General features: G+C 33.5%; 6 protein-coding genes across 9 annotated transcripts; 4 read left to right on the forward strand and 2 right to left on the reverse strand.

Annotated features, from left to right (window-relative positions):
• Positions 1 to 2,086: 2,086 nt before the first annotated feature.
• On the forward strand, positions 2,087 to 3,629 carry LOC128676014 (uncharacterized). The gene has a single exon (XM_053755898.2). The coding sequence runs from the start codon at positions 2,232 to 2,234 to the stop codon at positions 3,393 to 3,395; it is 1,164 nt and encodes a 387-aa protein (XP_053611873.1). The 5' UTR covers positions 2,087 to 2,231; the 3' UTR covers positions 3,396 to 3,629.
• On the reverse strand, positions 3,619 to 5,205 carry eIF2beta (eukaryotic translation initiation factor 2 subunit beta). The gene has a single exon (XM_053755911.1). The coding sequence runs from the start codon at positions 5,103 to 5,105 to the stop codon at positions 4,176 to 4,178; it is 930 nt and encodes a 309-aa protein (XP_053611886.1). The 5' UTR covers positions 5,106 to 5,205; the 3' UTR covers positions 3,619 to 4,175.
• A 261-nt stretch (positions 5,206 to 5,466) lies between these two features.
• On the forward strand, positions 5,467 to 9,188 carry mRpS30 (mitochondrial ribosomal protein S30). The gene is made up of 5 exons (XM_053755892.2): positions 5,467 to 6,025; positions 6,373 to 6,511; positions 6,911 to 7,052; positions 7,715 to 7,870; positions 8,372 to 9,188. Exons 1-5 carry the CDS (start codon positions 5,583 to 5,585, stop codon positions 9,139 to 9,141), a joined length of 1,650 nt encoding a protein of 549 aa, XP_053611867.1. The 5' UTR covers positions 5,467 to 5,582; the 3' UTR covers positions 9,142 to 9,188.
• A 667-nt stretch (positions 9,189 to 9,855) lies between these two features.
• On the forward strand, positions 9,856 to 16,571 carry Elp1 (Elongator complex protein 1). The gene is made up of 8 exons (XM_053755888.1): positions 9,856 to 10,315; positions 10,584 to 10,806; positions 11,096 to 13,556; positions 13,637 to 13,803; positions 14,657 to 14,876; positions 15,298 to 15,502; positions 16,032 to 16,182; positions 16,470 to 16,571. The coding sequence occupies exons 1-8, from the start codon at positions 9,974 to 9,976 to the stop codon at positions 16,532 to 16,534; spliced, it is 3,834 nt and encodes a 1,277-aa protein (XP_053611863.1). The 5' UTR covers positions 9,856 to 9,973; the 3' UTR covers positions 16,535 to 16,571.
• On the reverse strand, positions 16,563 to 18,787 carry Lrr47 (Leucine-rich repeat 47). Its single transcript, XM_053755897.2, has 4 exons — positions 18,029 to 18,787; positions 17,723 to 17,814; positions 17,305 to 17,459; positions 16,563 to 17,086 (listed from the first exon to the last, which is right to left on the reverse strand). The coding sequence occupies exons 1-4, from the start codon at positions 18,594 to 18,596 to the stop codon at positions 16,672 to 16,674; spliced, it is 1,230 nt and encodes a 409-aa protein (XP_053611872.1). The 5' UTR covers positions 18,597 to 18,787; the 3' UTR covers positions 16,563 to 16,671.
• A 189-nt stretch (positions 18,788 to 18,976) lies between these two features.
• LOC128676016 (G kinase-anchoring protein 1-like) lies at positions 18,977 to 23,104 on the forward strand. 4 transcript variants are annotated; one of them, XM_053755903.1, is made up of 7 exons: positions 18,977 to 19,099; positions 19,364 to 19,537; positions 19,834 to 19,950; positions 20,336 to 20,525; positions 20,836 to 21,144; positions 21,520 to 21,659; positions 22,627 to 23,104. In XM_053755903.1, exons 2-7 carry the CDS (start codon positions 19,379 to 19,381, stop codon positions 22,660 to 22,662), a joined length of 951 nt encoding a protein of 316 aa, XP_053611878.1. In that variant the 5' UTR covers positions 18,977 to 19,099; positions 19,364 to 19,378; the 3' UTR covers positions 22,663 to 23,104. The 4 variants fall into 4 exon arrangements, with proteins under 4 accessions (XP_053611878.1, XP_053611876.1, XP_053611879.1 ...); XM_053755901.1 differs by lacking the exon at positions 22,627 to 23,104 and adding an exon at positions 22,276 to 22,435; XM_053755904.2 differs by having other exon boundaries at positions 19,004 to 19,131.
• The last annotated feature ends 738 nt before the right edge of the window (positions 23,105 to 23,842 follow it).

Below are 23,842 nucleotides of genomic sequence, written 5' to 3' on the forward strand. Positions count from 1 at the left end.
CATCCTTCTACTGCATTATTTGTTCGGTGGCGTTCGCCATAAACCGACCAAATTCTATGATAATCACCCTTCATCCAGTATTTATCGAAATAATCTTTAAACTTAATTATAGATTCGCAATTCTTCTTCATTTCGTTTTGAATATACGCCCATCCTGAAACAATTTCATTTTCTGGAAGCAATGCCAAGTTGGCGCATAATGAAATTATTCTTCTGTTGCGTTTGTCTTTAGTTAAACCCAGGGTTTTTGCTTTGCGCCACAAGCTGTTCACGTAATGGTAGTAGCAACCTTTGACTGTAACATTCAATGTTTTCAACGCTTTCATTGTGCCTTCTTCGAAATCTATCGTGACTTTAGCAGGCTTCCACTCTGGAATTTGGGACCCAATTAAATCAAATAAAAGTGAGTAAGCTTTTTTGGTCCTGTGACTCATGAAAGCGTACACCAAAGGGATGACATTCGTGTTATTTGTATCACTGCCGATGTCTCCGTGAATTGTAAAAAGTTGCTGAAAAGGTGTCGGACATGATTTAAAGGTCCCATCCATAAAGATGTGTTTAATTTTTTTTATAATTTCTCGGGCATCATTTGAACAAAACACTAATATTCTCATTTTTTTATGACTGTAATCAGCGAGTAAGAAATCTGAAAAAGTACTAGGAACTTCGACTTCCTCAACAGTCTTTGCATTTATTTTTTTTACGTGTGCTAACTTATTTCTCCTTCTGTAAATGCGTGACTTCATTTCACAAAATTCAGGTACACTCTTAGAAGCTAAATGCAGGCCTTGATTTTTTAATGTAATTAAAGCTCTGTTGTAGACCCTAGGAGCTGGTTCTCTTCCCGTAGCTGCTTCTTCGCAAGCATTATTTAAAATAACATTGATTGTATTTCGTGTTTCATCTGGATTACATTGACCGCAGTGGGGTTTTGATTGTAAATTATTAGTGAAGTCCTTAAACAAAAGCAATGTTTAAAAAATATAGGAATTCATGAATTATTTTGCTTGTACATTAAAACTATTACAAATAAAAATACACATACAACACCTATAATATGTAAATATACGTACAACAATTATCATTATGTACATATAAAATAACCAAGACTTACCATATTCATTGTGACGGAACCGGTACATTTTAAACTTTTATAATTTTTACACCGCCAAATGCTGTGGCCATTTTTGTATTTACGCATAGAATAATATTGATGTCCTTCTAATTGCAGAATCCTTCCACGACCGCTTTTTAATAATTTCACTTCTTTAGACATTATTCCGAAAATATAAACAGTAAAATAAACAGGCACCACGAAATAAACATTGCTACTGCAGAGCTGAACAGCGTAATACTTCCATTTTGCGAAACATCTACCCTCAAAATATAACAAAAAGCATGTACCCTCAAAATAAGACAACAGAACTATGACCACACTCTTTCTGGGGTGGGGCGTTTAGTTAAATATTTATAATACTAAACTTATTATGCACATACCTAAGTGCTATAGGCATAGATGCATTTAAGGAAATATACCAGTGGACGACTTCCGGGTGATATGACAATGATTTGTATTATGTATTTAAACTGTTTGTATTGTTTACTATTAATTTACTTGCAGTCGAATTTTGACGTTTACTATATTATAATAATACTTAAATAATAATTATACCTACAAAATATACCTAAAAGATTTTCATTTTATAATTACCTATACAATGTATGTATTTGTGACCAATATCTATTATATCGGTACTTAATGTTCTTGCTTCTCGATTAATAATAATAATAAGTTAACGGATCGAACTAGTGAGAACAAACATTCTCACTAGTTCGACGGTCGAACAAATGAGAAAAAAAATTCTCACTAGTTCGACGATCGAACTACTGAATCGAACTAGTGAGAACAAATGACAAAACGAAATACATACATACGTACCTACTTATATAACCTATTTATTTGTACTTAGTACTTACATAATGACTATGAAACAAAACATTACTTCTAGGTAATGTTGGTTTAATGATAACAGCTGATGTTAATAAAATACAGACCATTTAGCCTAAACGTAACACAAATAGTACATAAGTATGTAGTTATATATATTATTTTGTTTGTCAAAAACTATCTGCCATCTTCTCTTGTTTAATTACCTACCTATTTTAACGTGATTTTCGTTGATTGTTAACTGTGTTGATACCTACTATAGGTAGGTAATTGAAAATTTATTATGGCCTCCAAATTAGAAATTTCAAGCGTGGACGAACTAGTGTCCGAAGCTTTGTCGAAAGACCATCTAAAGGAATACAACAGAATCCAGTATGGACGAACAGAACATCACGAGTTCGGTGTAAAGGAAAGTAGTCTCGGCCTAGCAAAAGACGGCAACTTTGAAATACGAGCCTACGACTTCCCTGCTGCAAAGGAAGAAACCAGGCACGCCCGCGTGGTGAGAGTTGGTATAATACAGCATTCAGTCGAGTCACCAACTAATCTACCTATACCTAAGCAGAGACAGGCAATTTTTGATAAAATTCGCAAAGTTCTCGATGCAGCAGGAACAGAGGAAGTCAACATTATTTGTCTGCAAGAGGCATGGAGCATGCCTTTTGCCTTCTGCACAAGGGAAAAGCAACCATGGTGTGAATTTGCTGAATCGGCTCTGGATGGACCAAGCATCCAGTTTCTAAAGGAATTTGCCCTTAAATATGGCATGGTTATTGTAGCACCTATTTTAGAAAGAGATGATGTTCATGGAGACACAATTTGGAACACTGCTGTTATTATCAATGAATCTGGAAAGGTTCTTGGAAAACATAGGAAGAATCATATTCCTCGTGTAGGAGATTTTAATGAATCCACATACTATTTTGAAGGTAATACAGGGCACCCTGTATTTGAAACAAAGTTTGGGAAGATAGCTGTAAATATATGCTATGGTCGCCATCATCCTTTGAACTGGTTGATGTTTGGTGTTAATGGAGCAGAAATTGTATTCAACCCATCTGCTACTGTTGCTGGTTTGAGTGAGCATTTATGGGCAATTGAAGCTCGTAATGCAGCAATTGCAAATAGTTATTTTACATGTGCCATTAATAGAGTGGGAACAGAAAAATTCCCTAATGAATTTACTTCTGGAGATGGGAAACCAGCACACAAAGAATTTGGACACTTTTATGGCTCCAGCTATGTTACTGCCCCAGATGGCACAAGAACACCAGGACTTTCAAGGGTCAAGGACGGATTGCTGATTGCCCAAATGGATCTGAATTTATGTCGTCAGATTAAAGATAAATGGGGATTCACAATGACCCAACGCTTGGAGCTTTATGCTGAAAGTCTCAATAAGGCTATCAAACATGATTATGAACCACAAATTGTCAAGAACAATTAACTGGACAAGACAAATTAACCCTCTGTATCATTATGAAAAAATATTTTGTACTATCAAAGAGAGATTTTTTTTATATTTACAATTGTTTCTAAAAATATAAATTGTTTTATTATTTATGTATTGATCATATTTGTTTTAATAAAATGTTGATAATTATATCTAATTTAATTTGGTTACTTATGTAACCTTGGGAAATTGGTAATGGTTAGTTTAATAAAACAAGTTTTTATAAAACATTGTGTATCAATGAGAATAATACAGATGTGAGCTATACATAAAAGATGTTAGATTAGTGTGGGGTACATTCAGGTACCAGTACCTTTGTTGTAACCGATTTATATCTATTTGAGCACATTCACTTACTTTTTCAGATTACAAGCTGTTGTAATAAGGCCAGCTTCACAGCACAAGAATCTATCTTTTAGTTATAGGCAATTCTTACTTTAGGACAAATTTCTAAGATTTTCCTAACAGTAGGATTTTCTTAAGTAAATAAGATGTGTAGAGATTATAGTGAAAAGAATACATAAGATATATAAAATAATCTTATACACATGATACATTATTAGCTAATAAAAGATTTATTCAAAAGTATATAAATATACCTCAATTCAATCGGTCATTGCACAAAATTGAGAAAAATTACTTCTTCTTATCTTAACATTACTTGATGCAATCAAATTCATACTTAGTGAAATCAAGTAAATTTGCAATGAATTGTAACTGTATGTACCCCAGGTTTTCGACTGTAAAATTAGTATATCACTATGCACTAAATATTTATGCAGTCTTTGCACGTATAGCTGCACGCTTCCCAGTAACAGCCTGGAAACCAGATTTAATGCTGGCTACAGAGCATCGTGAACCACATGTCTCACACTGAAGGAAGAACAATCTTGTATCTTTCTGCAAGATGGTGTCGGGAGAGCGACAGGTATGACATGTAACATATTCCTTGATATAACGACGTAGCACATTCTCTATTTGTTTTTGTTGGAAACGACCCTTGATAATGAGTTGACTATTACCGTCAACTGAGCCACTAGTACCTAACTCAGCCAGTAAAAAGTCCAATAAATGTTTAGGCTGTCGATGAAGGGTTTTACATATTTCTGTGAAATTGGCAAATGAAGTTTTCTTTGTACCAATTCTCACAACTTGTGGAGGTCTCATTATAAACTTCTGCTTTTTACCAGATACCATACTTGGGTTCTTCTCTCGCATTATGTCAAATACTCGCTCTAAAAGCTCATCATATGTGTAGTCACGGTCACTGCCCACCCAGTCGCCATGTAAATCTTCAACATTTTCCTGATCTTCTCCTTTAACATCATCTTCAACTCCTAGATCATCAATATTTTTTGCAGGTTTCTTCTTCTTCTTTTTCGTTTTGGAGAAGTCTATTTCTAGATCTAAGTCATCGACCACTTGCTCTTCTTGAGGCTCGGGCTCGTCAGCTGGGGGAGTTTCTGGCAAAGCATTCTCTATCTCCTCCAAGTTAAAGAACGTCTTCTTTTTCTTTTTCTTCTTCTTGCCAAAATTGTCTAAATCAAGGTTATCGTCCTCCGGCAATTCAACGTCACCTGTCTCGGCTGGTGTCTCCGTGCTCCTTGTTTCTCCCTGATCTGCTAGCGCCGCGTCCATATCAAAACCGATCTTTTTCTTCTTCTTTTTCTTCAAAGATGGATCAAATACCATATCGTCCTCCATGATTTACGATAAAATTAGCAATATTTCGATGCAAAATAATGTAAGAACTTTGGTTAGAATTCGGATGGAATGGAAGGAAATGTCAAAACGTTGCATCAGCTTTTATAGTTTTAAAAATAATAGAGTGAAGGCACAGACACATTCTATATTTATTTATTCATAATATAGTAAGTACATATAAATGTAATTAGTATTATATTATTTTAATACAATACTTTGAATTATAATTTAAAATCGTTATCTATTTAATTTAGAAAATTTGTATGATTTTTTTTAACATATATTCTGTCTTCACTGACATAATGGCTGTATAAGCTCAGATACCTTTGGTTACCTTATGCAAACAAAAATACAACATTTTGACATATTTTTGACAATTGCTTTTGGTCGTTCTTCAATCATTCTTTCTTTGCCTGATAAATTTAACTCTTAAACTATAACCTAAAAGTTATTTGTGTTATTTAATTTTTATGAAACATGAATTTATCAAGGTATCATAAACCGTACTTCAAATTAAGGGCAATACTATCCAGGACATACTCCCAACCAGCGTTATTAGAGCAAAATGAATACACTGAAACTCCTGAATATCCACCTATTTTGGATATGTCCCTCAAAGCTAGAAAACTTAGGGAACGTGAAATGGTTTATGAAAAGATTAAGAACGTAAAAACAGTCGAAGAGAAGCAGATAGCTCTAAATATGCCTCGTTATTATGGCTGGCAGTGTGTTATGCTTCATGAAAAGAAAATACCTTATAATGCTTTGCCTATGGTACAAAGTTATACAAGAAGTCACTTCAGGACTGTGGAAAAGCTTCCAGATATATATAACGATACAAACTTAACGGCCAGTGAAATTGTGAAAGAAATCAAAGGACATATTGAAGATGCTATAAATTTTGAAATTGAAGGAATAGAGTAAGTATATAATCAAAAGATTGTTTTCTACAATATTTCATGTTTCAACTATTACATTATTTACAAATGTATCATAGAAGTTGTAATGTTATGAAATAGAAGATCCATGTAATTGTTACTTCCAAAACATGTTATTGCCCACATTATTGATGTATATTGGTGGTATTTGTGTTTTAAAGCATCACTGTTTTTGAAATCAAGTCACATCATTTATGGTGGTCCATATCATAAAAACTAGAACACATTCAAATCATTAATTAAAAAAACTGCTTCCTTCTGCCATGGAACTGAAAACACCATTTAAACATGTGGTGTTAAAAAGAATTTTTGAACAAATTCTCTTTCAGGTATAATCAGGAGATATCAAATGCTCACTCAGAAAAGTCACAAGAGGAAGATGCACAGGCTAAAATATTGGTGAAACAAATTAACAGAATAATTATGAATAGTCTCACTGATAAGGTCCCGCATATTCTGTCTGCCCAAGTGAGTAAAAAGTATGCATAAGATAGAAAATTGTGTAATAGTTAAAAAGTAGAAAATGACTTAATTTTTATTCCATTCTTTATACTAGATCCTGTAACATACTTGGAAATACTTTTATGAATGTACATGCTGCAGGGTAGGGAATTGATATAGTTCCTAATTCATATTAGCATATTGCATATGCATGTGCATATTTGGCATTTATCTCCACATTTTTATTATTATATTTCTATTTCTATTTCCTTAATTCATAAACAAGTGAAAGCATAATAATAATGTAAGTAAAGTATTCTGTCTTGTTCTGTCAATGACAAATATTGTAAAGTGTGATAATTGATAGTGACAAAACATACTTTAAACTTTAAAACCTATGTACTTATTTAAAGAATACAATTTCAGGTGGATTATGACCCTCGTCATGAAGCATTTTGGTTTGTTGGAGGAGTAGATGTACCACTCAAAGTTATCAATTGGAGAAAAATGAACAGATTGCCAAAAGATCGTCATGAGGAACCTTTGGACAGACCAGTTCAATATTTAGGTAATTTGTCTATAATAAAAAGAAAAAGTCTACTTTTTCTTTATATATATTTAGTTTAGAAAAGAATAATATTAGCAGCCTCAATATCATTTTTGAAGACCTATCCATAGATCCCCACACACATGGGTTTAATAAAATAAGTTTTTTGAGTTTCAGTTCTAAGTATGAGGTACCCCCAAAATTTATTGTTTTTTTTTTCTATTTTTGTGTAAAATCTTAATGCAGTTCACAGATTACATCTACATACCAAGTTTCAACAGTATTGTTCTTATACTGACAAATGACATACATGACAAATTTCTAAGCGTTCAATTTTTGCCATTTGGATATGGAACCCTAAAAATTAATGTTATATTCTATTTTTCTAACTTCTTTTACCTCCTTACTTATTCTTTAAACACCATAATATATTTCTTAATGAATTGAGTTTGTAAGATATTTCTAGGTTTGACGAAATGAGTATATGTAACAACAGCTCACCATAATATAAGCCATGATTGTCATTAGTCGACATAGATATCTTAGTTTTTTCTTGAGTTGATACAAAGCTCACAATAAAATCAGTCAATGCAGTCCTGGTTTTTTACCTTACTTATATGGTTATTTAGTGCAATTATAAACAAAACTAACCAATAAAAGCTGCTTATTTTATCTCATTACAGGAAACCCATTTCTAACAGTAAGAAGCCATTTACCATTAAGACCTATCATACCATACAGTGAAGCAGATAATCCAGAGTTTAAGGTAAAGAGATTTACATATCGTCCTGAAACTGCTGGGTACACAAGAGATCATCGGCATGGGACTAACATACCAGGTACCTACAGTAGTATACTATATTCATAATCATCATCTATGACTTTCAATGGGACAATAAAAGCTAATAAAAGTTTATATAGTGGCCTATATTTGGTTAAGTTAACCTTCTGATGACTAAAATATTCGGGCGACAGTTATATCTATTGCCTGAGGCTTCGCTCTCAGAGAATTTTGAGATAAAATATAGCCTATAGCAATCTTGGATAATGTACCTTTCTAATGGTGAAACTTTTTTTTAAATCTTTTAGGTAGATTAGTAGATTACCCCACTGAAACATACAAACTCACAAACCTGACCTCTTTATAATAATAGTATAGATTACTAGCAGCCCATCAAAAAATAGCCAAAGTAACTAGATATAATTTGCAGTTGTTTTTATTTTCATACCACAGACCACACAAGCCATGTATGATTTTGTTATACAAAATAAGTATGATTATAAAAGACTCGAGAGACCGGTAAATATATATTTTTTTAAACAATTTCTAATTATTTCAGGATATTGGCCTGGAGATCGTGATGAATTCGGATTAATGTCCTTCCATGGTCGAGGTCATATTCTTGATAGAAATCCTTCATTTGGTATGGATGACAATGAAGAGGCTTTGCACTGTCAAGCCATGACTTCAAGTTTTGGGTGGCTCCTGGCTCAAGCGAATTATCAAGGATTCACAACTTACAATGATCTTACCTATCCCCTTGTAACACAAACAGTAATCACCAATGGCCAATTATGGTCCTTCTATGTGTACCAGCTTAATACTATCACCAATCATAATGATGCTATTGATGTAAATACCAAACATAACATTTGTTTTGGCACAAAACCATTGAAACTCTATGAATCTATAGAAAATGGAAAAGTCAAAGGGTTGAATGAAGATGTTCTGAAAATGTTAGTACAGTTCTATATGAATTCACCAGAGGAAAGGGAACATGAGTTGAAGCCATTTTTAGGAGATGATGAACAGGTCGTGGCTGATATTGAAGATGACAATAAAAGGTGTTGGTTGGAAAATAGATACAAATATTTAGTATCAAATAGACCTAAACATTTTCTAAAACCAGAAGTATACATGTGGGAGAAAATCTACAAAATCTACTTCCAAACTAGGTTCTTTGAGCGAAAGGTAAGACCATTTGAGCTGGGTATCGACCCATATAAGAGACGACTTGATGAACACCTTCCGCCTTATATTCCTAAGGTTCTCCGGCCATATCCAAGACACAAGAAGAAGTTTGAGTCTACTTACTATCCTGATGTGTAATTAGAATAATATATAAACTAGGTTAATAAAAAATAATGTAGTGTAAATGCGTTTTTATTTACTATAGCAACAGTGTTATTATTTACTATAGCAATCACTGTAGTGATTAAGTAGCTCCTATTTTTTTATTTCATTATTCGATGGATCAGCTTGTCTAATTGTAATTGCTCGACTTGCGAGGACACTGCCGTGCCCTCAGATTATGGCAGTGAAACAGTGCGTGAAACCCTTGTTCACCCTTGTTTTCATTTAAAGACTAAGAAACCGAAGCTATGTATAGGTAAGTCTCATGGAATTAGTAGGTACGGAGTACCTAATAATTCCATGTTGAGCACTAAATGAATTGTCTCTGTCTCGTCTCTTATAATTTCTAATACAACCCACATCTCTTTATTGTGCGAGTGAAATGGTATTTTACTTTAGACATTTTCTGTTAAATCCATAGCTTTGCATTTCATTTTGAACACAGATATAAAAACTAATCCACTAAATCCTTCTTTTTTCTTTTAAACTTTGACGTTCACATTGAAGGTATTTTTGGTAAATCTGCAACAATATTGAAAATTGGCGCATTTTGCCGCCATTGGCAATGTTGTTAACCCTAGTTGTACCAGTAGCGCCATCTGCGCTGAGCTTTGCATAATATGCCCTATTAGAAGGTACTCCGTCGAAGTACTTACTAAATCCATGGTATGATGTATATATATATATGTCACTGTCAGACAGACAGACTGGACTGCGCCACCCTGCTTGCTTGTGTTTAATTTAATTCATTGAAGTTTCAACACCGCAACGTGTTGTTTTTATTTTTGTAATTTATGATAATAAAATAATGAAGAACTTAAATATTTGGGAGATCTCCCTGAGAAATTTTCACACTACACCAGGGCAAGTTAGTTGCGTATGTTACGGTCACGACGAAATTGGTTCCAGTGGTGACTTATATGTTTGTTCAAATAACCTTTTCATCACTGATTTTGGCGACAATGATAGCATAAAATGGAGCAAGGATTTAAATGATTTTACGTCTCGTAAAGACAACAGGCCAATCAATGCAACATTTCTTACTTTGACAAATACGCTGTGCGTTGGTCTTGAAATGGGAGAATTGTTAACGCTCAGCGACCACGGAGCCTCCTGTGATCTGGCTGGTGTATGTGACAGCGGATTATTGGTAAGTAAAGTTGGTTTTAAACTCTTTCTGACCCTCGCGTGCTCCCGATTACATTGGAATCTTAACAAATGACGTAAATAATTAAAATTAATAGATGTTAGCTTAATAAATCAACCTTACATACCTACTGCAAATTTATTTAAGTAAATATTTTGCGAATTTCCCCCAATAAACAATTTTAAATTACTTATCTAGAACTCGCTCTTGAACATAGTTTAAAAGAAACTGTATGTCTGTGTATGTATTTACTAAATCCATATTCTTATAGGCAATGGAATGGAGCCCAGACCAAGAATTACTAGTCTTAGTAACAAAAGATATGAAGACCATACTAATGACTTGCACTTTTGACCCTATTAATGAGATTGATTTGCAAAATGAGGAGTTTGGTGAGAAGCAGTTTATCACTGTGGGGTGGGGCAAGAAAGAAACTCAATTCCATGGGTCTGAGGGAAAGCAGGCGGCTATAGCAAAGGTAGAAGTAAGTCCAGGTAAGCATTGTCATAGTTATAAGATGGTACTAATTTTCAAATACTTATAAAACAGCGGTCGTTCCGAAATGCCAGTGGCTGGTAGTTTGTAGCTTTGGTAAATATTATTTAATTTTGAATATAACATGGAAAAGTGCCTGTGATGGCTATCTAAGGATAGTCAATAAAACAGAACATTGTATTATTTAATAACACAATGTTTTATTTGAACATTGCATTAGGTACATATTCATAACTAATATGATTTTCATTTAATTTTATTAATTTTCATTTCTAATATTCTTTTCAGATCTAAATATACAGTCAGAAAGTTGTGTTAAAATCACTTGGAGAGGAGACGGGCGGCTTTATGCAGTGGGGTTTTCAAACAATGGCATTAGGCAATTCAAAGTATTTGATAGAGAAGGACAGTTGCAGTACACGAGTGAGAAGCAACCAGGCCTTGAATCAAATCTAGCATGGCGGCCAAGTGGTAATGTCATAGCTACAACACAAAGACTACAAGATAAGTATATGGTGGCATTTTTTGAAAAGAATGGCCTGAAACATGGAGGTTTTACTATACCTGTAAATGCTAACACTCATGTTGAAGATTTAGCATGGAGTTCTGATTCAGAAATTCTCGCATTACTATGCAGAGATACAGATGAAAATGTACAAAAAATATTGCTTTTCACAAGTAGCAATTACCATTGGTATTTGAAACAAACACTGGAATATAATTCTGATCAAAATGTGATCAAAATAATGTGGGACAATGATTTTGATATTGCAAATAACAAAAAATTACATGTGGTTTTTTGTAATGGAAGACATTTGTCATACTCTTTTATATGGAATATTGATCATAGCAAAGGAAAAGATGATTCAGATGATGCCATTGTTACAGTTATTGATGGACAGAAAGTGTTGGTCACAGGTTTTAGACAAACAGTGGTACCTCCTCCAATGGCTGCCATCGAACTAGAATGTGAAACTTACATCAATTCTATTCAATTTTCTCCAGCAAAACTTGATGATAAATGTATTGATTCTAATACTTTCTTTGTCTGCACTTCAGATAATAAGATAACATTTTATGAACAAACTCAAAAGTTCCCTCTAAACTACAAAAAACTTAACAGTTTCAAAGTCAGTGAATGTGAATCTCCATATGAATGTTATTATAATTGGTATTGGTGGAAACCTGATAAATTAGTCAGTGTATTGTTAGATAAAGACAGCAACTATATGTTGGTGGAATGGTGCATTGGCGGTGAAAAGATGACAAGAAATACTGTAACCAGAATGCCAGATCCGCCAATGAGAATGCAGTCACATACTACAGACTCTAATATATTGTTTCTACATTTAAAAAATGGCGACATTATTGAATACAAGGATGGAAATATTGACATACATGAAGTATCATTCTCTGTAGCTTGTCCAAAATTCTCTGTATTTTCAATTCATGATGATTTATATTTTCTTGGTCTTACACACAAGGGACATCTTTATCTCAATGACACTGTTATTTTGAATAATGTAAGTTCATTCTTTATTCATACACATTTCCTTTTAATTACTACATTACAACATGTACTTCTCTGCAATGAGCTGACTAAACCAGGTTTGTCTGCTATCACTGAACACCAGAAGATTGAATCTGATCATGTTTACAAGAGAAAAATAGAAAGAGGTGCAAAACTTGTAATTGCAGTTCCTAATGATACAAGAACAATATTTCAAATGCCAAGAGGTAACCTGGAGAATATACAGCCAAGACCATTATCGTTAAAAATAATAGGAAATTATTTGGATCAACTGAAATACTTTGAGGCATTTGACTTGATGAGAAAACAAAGAATCAATTTGAATCTTATTTATGATCATGATCCTGAAAAGTTTGTGAAATATGTTGATATATTTTTGGATTCTATCAAGAATAATTCCTGGCTTAGCCTCTTTTTGTCAGATTTGGAAAATGTGGATGTAACCAAATCTATGTACGCAAGTAGTTATGCAGATAAGACGGTTAAGTTAGAAAATGAAAATGGAAGCAAAGTACAGGAGATCTGTGATATTATCAGAGTTAATTTAATGAAAAGGTCTGACAATGATAGCAAAATATTGCCAATGATCACTAGTTTTGTTAAAAAGAACACTGACGATGATTTGGAAGCAGCATTGGGCATTATAAAACAGTTGAAATTGCAGGAGTCGGGAGGGTCTAAACTCACGGTTGGCTCAGACGAAGCATTGAAGTATTTACTTTACATGGTTGACGTCAACAAACTGTTTCATGTCGCCCTCGGGATGTATGACTTTGACTTAGTTTTGTTAGTTGCAAATAAATCACAGAAAGATCCTAAAGAATATATTCCGATGCTGAATGAGTTCAATGAAATGGAAGAGAATTACAAGAAGTTTTCAATTAATAAACATTTGAAGAGGTTCAGTAAAGCTGTGGAGTTTTTAGTCAAATGTGGACCAGAGAAGCATGAAGAATTGAAAACGTTTGTTAAGTTCCACAGTCTTTACAGAGATGCCTTAGCATTATTTAGTCCTGAGGAGGTTATTTATAAACAAATAGCTGATGATTTTGGGCTGTATCTTAAATTGAAAAAGCAGTATATTCAGGCTGGTGTTGTTTATGAAAGAGCTAGAAATATAGAGAAAGCTATTGAGTGTTACAAAGAAGGATTAGAGTGGGAACTAGCAATCAAATTAGGCCACACATTACCTGTTGACCAGTACAAACGACTTTGTCAGTAAGTGAATATGTTTTTATGAGACTTTTCCAAATATCATCATATAATATTTTTTCTTTAAATGTCTTTTAACATTTCAGAGATCTAGTGTATGCTTTGGAAGACGAAAACAGATGTCTTGAAGCATTGAAGATATTGGAGCTATATTGTGATGATGTAGAGAAAACAATTTGTTTTGCTATTGAAAATAGCCAATACAAAACCGCTATGCGCCTTTGTTCACAGCATAGGAGAGATGATCTGAAAAGTGAGTAATATATTTCACAACTTATGTAGGCAAATATTTTGTGGCGTGTGTTTCCACCCTAGAATAGGACCACTCCATATCCTCTCGTGGTTGTCGTAAGAAGCGAGTAAAGAACACAGCCTTAGAAGCTGATAGAGGATCATAGTGATCTTCGAAATCTGTAAATGGTTAAAAAATTGTCTGTTTTGTATGCTGACACACATTGTACTGATCACAGTATGCGACCACGCGAATCTAAGGGAGAAATGTACGCAGAGATCTTAAATTTTCACTAGCTATAACTCTATCTGGACTCGCTTCTCCTCAAAATAATTTGAGGTGTTCCTCGAAGCGCACTTGTTTTGAACGTACTAAATGAGGTGTATGTAGAAATGGATTAGATATGAAAAAAAACTTTGTATATCCAAAGCATACAAACACTTTCGTCTTAACTTTATCATTTCTTTCTTCTTCATAGTCGTATTCCTCATGGCTGAGGGTCGTGGTTATTATGTGGAATGAAGCACACACAACAATTTTCTTGACATAATTAATGGAGTGGTTTGCCATTGTCTTCTCCATTTCAAACACAAGTTAATAAGAATCAACCAGTGTGCAGGTTTCCTCACGATGTTTTCCTTCACCGGAAGCAAGTGGTGGACAATGAAAACTACATGAGTCAGATTGGTATACAAACTCATGTGGCACGAGTAGGATTCGACCCTGGGACCTTTCGATCTACAGGCGGGCGACGTCTTAACCATTACACCACCACCACTTTATTCGCATCATTTATTTACAAACCATTTTTATCTTAATCATTAATCTATGATTAACAGAAACATTTGAGAAAACAAAACATTCTATTTTTCAGCTAAATTTTTGTTGCCAGCTATATTAAAAGAGTACAGAAACTTAACCCAGCTTGTGGAAAAAAATTGGTATACTTTTGTGAAGTATCGGGAGCGCTTGTTCGTTGTTAGAGAAAACAAACGCAGAAATCCAGTGGAACATTACGACCCCACATATGACAACAAGGACAGTGACCTGTATTCTGATGCTGGGAGCACAGCAGCCTCTTCAAGGGGGTCAAGGTATGAGTTATTTTGATATTATTTTGGAGGACTAATGTTCATGTACTAAATTAAACAACATATGTTGTAGTGACCATATCTATTAAAAAAATTTTATCTATACTATTATTATAAAGAGGTAAGCTTTTGTGAGTTTGTATGTTTGAGGCGGGTAATCCGAAACTACCACACCGATTTAAAAATTCTTTCACAATTAGAAAGGTACATTATTAGTTAAATTTATCTGAAAATTCCTGCAGGAGCGAAGGCCCGGGCGATATCTAGTGTTTTAAATAAATAGACCTTGCCATCTTATGAAGACACAATGTAAATTCAAGTAATACATAATTATTATATAAGATTGTTTAGTGCGATTGCCACTAAATAAATTAAAGGTGGGTCTTAAATTCACTTCTATAGCAAGTCAGATCATTTATTGCAGTCGCAGTTATCGGTCAAGTAAAAATAGAAGGAAACACGAGCGGAAAGTAGCTTCGTTGAGAGAGGGTTCGCAATATGAAGATGTTGCGCTCGTCATAGCTCTGTATAGTTTGGTGATGTCATCGTTCAAGCTCAGGTCGACAGTGAAAGAGGTTAATATAGCATTGAGCTGTTTTGATCAAGAGAAAGAAGCCTTTGTACTGCAGGTGAGTGAATATTTTTTCATCTTGGTACAATTTAATTGAATGATAATCACTATAATTTGCTATAACTTGAGCTTGTGGAAATGAGCAAGACGTCATAATAATAAAGTTGCGTGGCTTTATCACGTAACTTATATAAAATTATAGGAACCAACACAGTTCAAATGAGTTTCTTTCGGCATTTCTTCTCAGCAGTGGTCGTTCCGAAATGCCAGTAGTTTGTAGCTTGTGAGAAATAACTATAAATATAAAAATTGACGAGAAAAAGTGCCTGTGAAGGTCTAATTTCTGAATAAATGATTTGAATTTGATGTGTTATCCGCGGACTATAGACGATGTCAGGGGTCTGTGGGCTCCGTCACTTTATGACCGGTAAGGAACGGGGAAACCCAGAAGAGAACGAGATGTCGCGGATTCCATCAATAGGGGTGTTATGTCCTTGTTCGATAAATATTATTGAATTGACAAAAGTTTTATCATTTTTGACATATTTTAAATAATTACTTTTCTATATAATAATTCATTATTTCAGACATCACTTGAGAAATTGTTCAAAGAAATGAAGGATAGCTTCAAGGACATTTGGACCAATGAGTTTGAGATAGAAGCAATTAATGCGGCAACAGCAGCACAAAGTGTTCCCGAAGGGGCCCAAGTAATTCTACAGGGCATTGCAGCTCTTGGTAAGACGATTGCAGTCACGTCAGTTACCTGTTAGTAAGTCGTCCTATTCACAACATCCTTGAATGTCTTGTGAATGGGACACTACTCTAAGTGGTTGGTAGTAAGATTATATTGCCTATTCTACTGGAAAATCAGTTGTTAAAATATATAATAATTATATTTCATGAAAATCTGTACATGTTTTGTATTATAGAAGTTGGATGGCTTCATCAGGTTATATTTAATTCTTGATTGTTAAATGCTGCATTCTGTAGTAAAATAATGATTCCTTTTTTTTTAATTTCAGAACCATATATAAGAATAGCACCTGTAATCAAAGAGCTCAACTGGAAAATTGAAGGCCTCAACTAATCTGGTATCTTGTGCAATGTAATAAATATTTATATTTTATAACTTGTTTTATTTGCAAATTCATTTACATATAATCAGTCTATTTAAATAAAGTTATTATATATAATTAGGCAGAAACACATAATACACTTATTATACTATCTATTAAAACATTGAGGAGAACAAAAATAACATTCAAAATCAACTGTACTGCTTAGATTGTTATCAAACACTACAACTCTGAAAAAATCTTTGAGCTCATATTTCTTATTTATGTAAAACATATCATTGACAACAGGAGTTCCACAGACACACATATTTGAATTGTCTAGAAACTGTACTAAGGTCCAAGGAATTATATTTGGAGCATAAAATATTTTATTCTTTAACACAACTTTAGAAGACAGATGCACTAAATTGCCGATGTAATATTCCCAAGGAGAGTGCTTGTTCCATTGAGGAGTGACATTTTTGTGATGAAACTGGTTTGCAGAGAGATCAATATACTCCAGGCGACACTGCATCAAACTGCAAGGTAGAGAACCCAGGGAGTTCTTGGAGATTGTTAAATATCTGAAATAAAAAATAATGGTCACAATTTGGTAGAAAATATATTTTAGGACTTTAACAATGCTTTGTAAAAATATAATTCAATATTAAATATAATGTTTTGTAGTTGAAATTGAAAAATATATTTTTATATTATTCTATGTAAAGTAAGACCTGTATTTTGTACATTAAGGAAGAAATAAATAATTCGAATTATAATTGGGCTAGAGACAAAAATATACCTGAGTGTACTAATGCGTCCCAAAGTTGAGGGCAATTTTGTTAACATATTGTCATCCAATTTTAAAGTCACCATTTTATGCAGTTTCCAAATGGATTTTGGCAACTCTTTAAGCTTGTTTCCGGACAGGTCTAGGAGCTTTAACATGTTGCTGAGCTGTGAATAAGTAACATAAATAAGAATTAAGAATGGGAAAAAAATGCAAAAGACTACTAATGTTGGTTGGAAGGACTAAAGTCAAAGATTTGGTTTTCACAGGCACATTTTCACATCGAATTTTTAAATTAAATACATTCTCCATAGACATAGAAAGCTATAAACTAAAAGAGATTTTAAAGATTTTTTCACTATGTCGTACATGTATTACTTTTGGATTACGCAGTATTTTTAAATACTAGAACAATATCATATTTTATTACTTGTGGTCCCAATAACCATCTCCAGTCAATCTCTCCTTTTGATCCAAGTTGGTTGTTGGATAAATTCAATTCACATAGTGTAGGCATTCTCCCTGAAAAATAAGGAAAAGTTATTAACTATAGGCACTTTTTGACTAATTTGATGTTATATTAATTTTATAATCAATAGCAGTAAAAAAAAGGTAGCTTTGTTACTTCTATCAGTGCTACATTTCATCAATGTTGGTACAGCAGTTTACGAGTTCATTTATTACAGATATTAAAAAATATAAATCTTTTTAATTTAAAAAAGCAAAAAAGTATTACCAAATTCAGGAGGTATCTTTTCTATTTCATTGTTGCTCAAATCAAGTACAACAAGTTGTCTAAGTAATAAAATATCTCTCCGGAAGTTGCATAACTTCAAACCAGAAATTTGAAGACTTTGTAATGTCCGAGGAAATCCTTTTGAAGGAAATTCACCTCTGTCATGTATTACTAACTTAGTAGGAGCATTGTCTTTAGAAGTAACACTTATATTGGACAATGAAGACAACTGTATATTTTTGGTGTCACCAGTAATGCATGATTTTAATAGCCGTATGAAACATTTTAGCTGTATTGCTTCACATTTGATACACAAGTCATGAGGTGGATCCTCAAATCTTATTGTAGCCTTCCCTTCATTTATACATTTTACAAACACCTGTTTTATGTTTTTGATCTTGTATTTTGTTCCAGTTTTATTTACTGAAGAAAAATGAATAATAAAATATTCATCACATTTCAATTCTTTACCCAAGGCTAAAGTAGACTTTAAATATTTCCCAGAACATTTTATATTTAAATTTACATGTAGTCTGTTTATTATTTCTATTTGGCACTGTAATTTCATGTTTGTTGATTATCACTGAAAGCTCCAATAACATTCACTGCCTCTTTCTCATGATTGAAAATTCATATGAGGGACCGTCGACTGTTTATCCAAAATTACTCAATTTTTAAGTTCAATCAAAGTTCTTTGGTTAAAATTACAAATGCAAGCAATGCATTGCATCGCACCCCGCCAAATACAAAGATGACATTGTCAAAGTAAAAAAAAATTACAACGAAACCAGCATACAGTACAGCTGGCAGGACTTTCTGCATCATGACATCCTGCAGGAGCAGGATCCAAGGTAGCTGTATGCAGCAGGCTTTACGTACTTTCTAGCAGGCTATTGAATGTATATTCATTACAAATGTCAAGTTTTTAAACCACAAAGAAGAAAAGAAAAAAAAGTTTTTAAACAATTTAGCCTAGCAACACTGAATTTCTGCTGTCATCTTGAATACCGTTTCATCGCGGCTGTTTGTTTTCTACAAAATAAAACAATTTTACTGCACAAATACTTCAAAGTAAATAAATATACCCGTTTTAAATTAAACAGGTCTATAAGCTCTTATAAACATAACTATTCAGTCAAAGAAAATTACAAGATTTTATTTTTTTTCTTTTCTTGAAATTGGAAGGTTTACAAAAAATAAACGAACACTATTTATTTACATTGCTTCAGCCCTTTTATATCATGCTTCGCACTAAATTTAAATAGTTTCAGCTTCATTTTACATTCGTCATTCATTATTATATAGAAATAAAAATTAGCACTTATCGTGTTTTAGTAACTCGATACGAAAATGGCTGCTTTGGTGGTTCAATCTCGTTTTGCTGGATTGAAGGTTGAAGATGACGATAATCCTTCATCTGTCGATAATCAGAAGACAAAGAAAGTGAAAACAAACACCGCCAAAAAGCCTGAACCTGTCAAGAAAATTAAAAGCAACACTAAACAACAGGTACCTACTATATACTTATACACCCTTACTATGAATGTAATTTTCATTGTGTGTAAAAAAATATATATTATTTTTGAGTAATTGAAATTATTACACAGTGATCTATTCTGTAATAATTATAATCACCAAAATATGTAGCAAGCAATGATTATAAAGGCTCAGTTGTTTTGATTTTTGTATGGAACTCAAAAAAATATAGTTTCTCTTCGTAAATTTACGATATCATTAGATCATATTTAGTAATTTGTTAATTTTCATTTGCCTGTTGAAATTGTTACTGAGTGTAACAATGATAGTCTGCAGGAAAGAAAAAGAAATCCAAACAAAACACGGCTACAAGTGAGCAGTGGGAGACGTGGAAGCAGAAGGATGAGGAGCTGGTTGATGGCCACTTTGAATTGGAGTTACAACAGGTACATGAACAAATAAATAAATATGGACAAATCACACAATTGCACAGAATGTGTTAGCCACAAAGTAAGTTCTAGATTTGTGTTATGGGATACTAACTCAATGATACATATTACATATTATAAGATATACATAATATTTAAGACCAAGGGCTTAATGATTGCTTTCTTGTCAGCTTTCTGAAATTTTGTATACATTATAGTTAAGAGTAAGGACATGGACCATCTTTCATCCCTAGGCAAGGAGTTTGGAGACTGGTTTCCTCAAAGGCTTTTTCAAATACTTCTACAACCTATGTATTTAAAAATCGGTATTAAGTTTTTTTGATTGAAAATATACAATGCAATTTAAATTTTTGATGATTGAAGCTACTTTATGTGATTCCAGGCAATTCTCTTATCAAAACTTGATTATGAAGAAAAAAAAGATGTTTACAAACAAATGAAGAAAGAGGCAGAAATTGAGAAAAAGGCAATAGTGCAGACCTCCAAAGCTGGCTCAAAGAAACAGAAGAAGAAAAATGTTATGAGTCTCGATCAATTCAATGATATGATGAAGGGTGGTGATGAACCCAAGCGTATGTTATTTTTTGTAATTTCAAAAAGGTCTATTGAAAATTGTTTCTTCTTATTTAAGAGCTAGAATGTGCTTGTTGGTGGAGTGTTAAAATTATTATCATGTGCATTTATTATAAAATTTATAATTCTGATGTTAGTGAGAATGGTTTAAGTATAGTTTGTAAGGATAAATGGGTTTTGTTTGGTTCCTCTGTTGTTTGGTGAAATTTAAGCCCTAAGCTTAAATTTCACCAAAACACATTGGTACAAGTCTAGATTACATAGATTTTTGTGTTATGAAATATTGTAAACTTTCTATGTCTGTTTCAGCAAGCTATGATGATTATGATGATTCTTCAAACGACGATCCGAAATCTCCTGATAAAGATACAGAATTCTTTGAAAGAGTAAAAGATGATGCCAAGTGTGAATTGCTTAAAGACCAAATAAAGGATAAAATTCGACATCGACAGACTCTTTCAAATGAACTTATCACAAGGGTTCAATTTGCTGATGCTTTAGAGAGGAAAAACAAAGAGATAGCAGCACTGAGACAGGAGGTCACGAGTTTGAAGCAAGAACTTCTCACAGTCAAATCTAGGAATAAGAAATTATGCAACATTCTTGGACAGGGTGAAAGTATGTATACTATTTTCTACTATGTTTCATAGTTTTAAGATTTTTGCAAGCTATGAATGTTAATGTTATACTATACATAATTTCAACCCAATCCGTGACGGATTGGGTGGTTGGACGGATGGCTTGGCTACTGCTCTACATATATACTATCCATATAGTTCAATTAATTTAGCAATAATGTGTTCTTGTGGCCCCAAATAGAGTTAGGATATATACATATATATGTTTGAGAGAATGGGGAATCCGGTCAAATATCCCATTATGGGAAGTCCAATGATACGTCTGCCACTCGCGCTGGCTGAACGAGAAGAATGTATTGTTGGGGCCACTCCACTCTATCGTGCGTGATGACATGGAGGATGGCCATGGTTTCAGTGAAGGACAAGGCGGAGGTGCTGATAGAGGTGGAGCGGCTGCGCGCGGTGCAGGCGGAGCTGACGGCGGAGCTGGCCGCGCTGCACACTGACCTCGAGAAGGAGCGCTCCAGGAACGCCGACCCCAGGACTAAGGACAAGGTGAGTTTCATCAGATTTAAGGTTCCACCCGGCAGATAGTTCATTCAAATGTGAACTTTAATTATTGCACCTAAGGAAACATAGCTACATACATACATAGCAAGTTAACAACACTTTTGTATCGCATCTTACCTTGCCGGGTGGGAGTGGTGTGGTACAAAAGTGCAATCAACTTTTTTTTACAAGCTTTTATTTAAATTGCAATGTATTTTTATGTAGCTATATTTACTCATGTAGAGTCTTGCAATTCGGTTTTGAAGCAGATATCATCAAAATTGAATTGCGAGGTTCAACCGATTGAGCTGACATTTTGTATACACGTTTAGTTTGGTTATCATGGTTTACTGCACGGATATGACTTTTTTGTCACAAAAATTACGCATTTGTAAAAAAACTTAACTTTCTACCTAAGAATGTGAAATGAGGCTTGCAAAACTTGACTAAGATTCTTAATTAAACTTGTTTGCTGCTTTATGAATGTAAAAACATTGTACAATAATTTATTTTGGTTGTTTTTATTTGTTACTAAAATCTCATAATATAAAACATTAGTATGGTATTCTCTGTATTAAAACCTGAAAAATGTGGATGATCCGACCATTCCATATTTTTTCAGAAATACCCAACTAAAAAGAAAAATATACGCTTTGATGTCTCTTCTGAAGCCATATTATCTAAAGAATCTAGTTCCGGCACTACTTACTAGAAGAACGGTTGTTTCCTATAGAAATCTGAAAGCTATAAAAATAGAAATAAATATTTATGATTTGGTGATATATATTTTTTATTTATTTAATGTATTTAGTTTTCATTTTGTCTGCAAGAATATTCTGACATGCCTGGCTTGAGAAATACATTATTCAAATTCCAAAAAAATGTGTTACTATGACGCTTTTAAATTTGTTTTTAATTTAGTTCACTTAATTTTGGTTGCCAGTTCTAAGGCATTTGTTATGTTTCTTTCCAGAAAAAAAAGTGCGGAAATGGCGATAAAGAAAAATAGTAGGATCTCGTTAATTTGAATGCATGGGAGGGGTCAGCCCAAACAGGGGTAATGACCCCCCATAAAAAATAGGAGTGTAGAAAGGGTGGTTTGATTTCTCCACAATGGAAAAAAGCAAAACTTAAAGGATCGTCGCCGCCGGCCACGTGTCAACAAGAGATTAATATTACGGAGGAGTGATTTCTTTAAAAAAATAATGTCACATAATATAATATTGGTAAAAAATAGTAGTTTCCTAAATTAAATACGTTAAATTACTTGAATTTTAAATGATCTATCAAGATTAGAATTAAATGATCTATATAGATTATGGTCTTGATAGATATGGACCTCCTGATCATTAAATACTATAAAGTGATTCATACTTTGTCGAAAAAATTTTGTTCATAAAACGTAGGCGGTGTTCTGATGATAGTAAATTTTCGTTGCCAATTCTGTCCAATTTTCTGTGTTGGGTATGTATGTACATATGTGACCGCAAACTTTTGTATCTGTAGTTGCTGTTGAAGCAGTGGTGGTGTAATGGTAAAGACTGTAGATCGAAAGGTCCCAGGTTCGAATCCTACTCGTGCCACATGAGTTTGTATATAAATCTGACTCATATATAGTAATTTTCATCGACCACCACTTGCTTTCGGTGAAGGAAAACATCGTAAGGAAACCTGCACACTGGTTTATTGTTATTAACTTGTGTGTGAAATAGATAAGGCAATGGCAAACCATTCCATTAATAATGGCAAGAAAGTTGTTTTCTGTGTTTCATCCGACATAATGACGACGACCCTCAGCCATGAGGAATACGACTATGAAGGAAGGAAGTTGTACCACATTTTAAAATTCTATTGTTGGGTCAAATCCGGTTCGGTTTTATTCTAATGTTTTATGTGTAATAATAATGTTTAGCACATCAATTGTTATAGATATAGTTCAATGATTTTAATATACTAACGTCCCTGCCATTTTTTGGGTCCCATCAGCTAGCGGTAAAATAGTATTTTTTATTTAAGTATATCAATACAAATTATGCTTCCAAGATACTCAAATATTTATATTCCTTTGAATGATTTAAATTATGTTAAATGATTGTTAGAATTTAAGAGAAAATGAAAAGCTTAAGTTGTACAACAATCTTGTCTGGCCTAACATTCCTTTCATGCATGAACTGTTAGTTAAGTGACAT

Source organism: Plodia interpunctella, chromosome 15 (assembly GCF_027563975.2).
Source record: "Plodia interpunctella isolate USDA-ARS_2022_Savannah chromosome 15, ilPloInte3.2, whole genome shotgun sequence".
Taxonomy (NCBI): Eukaryota; Metazoa; Arthropoda; class Insecta; order Lepidoptera; family Pyralidae; genus Plodia; species Plodia interpunctella.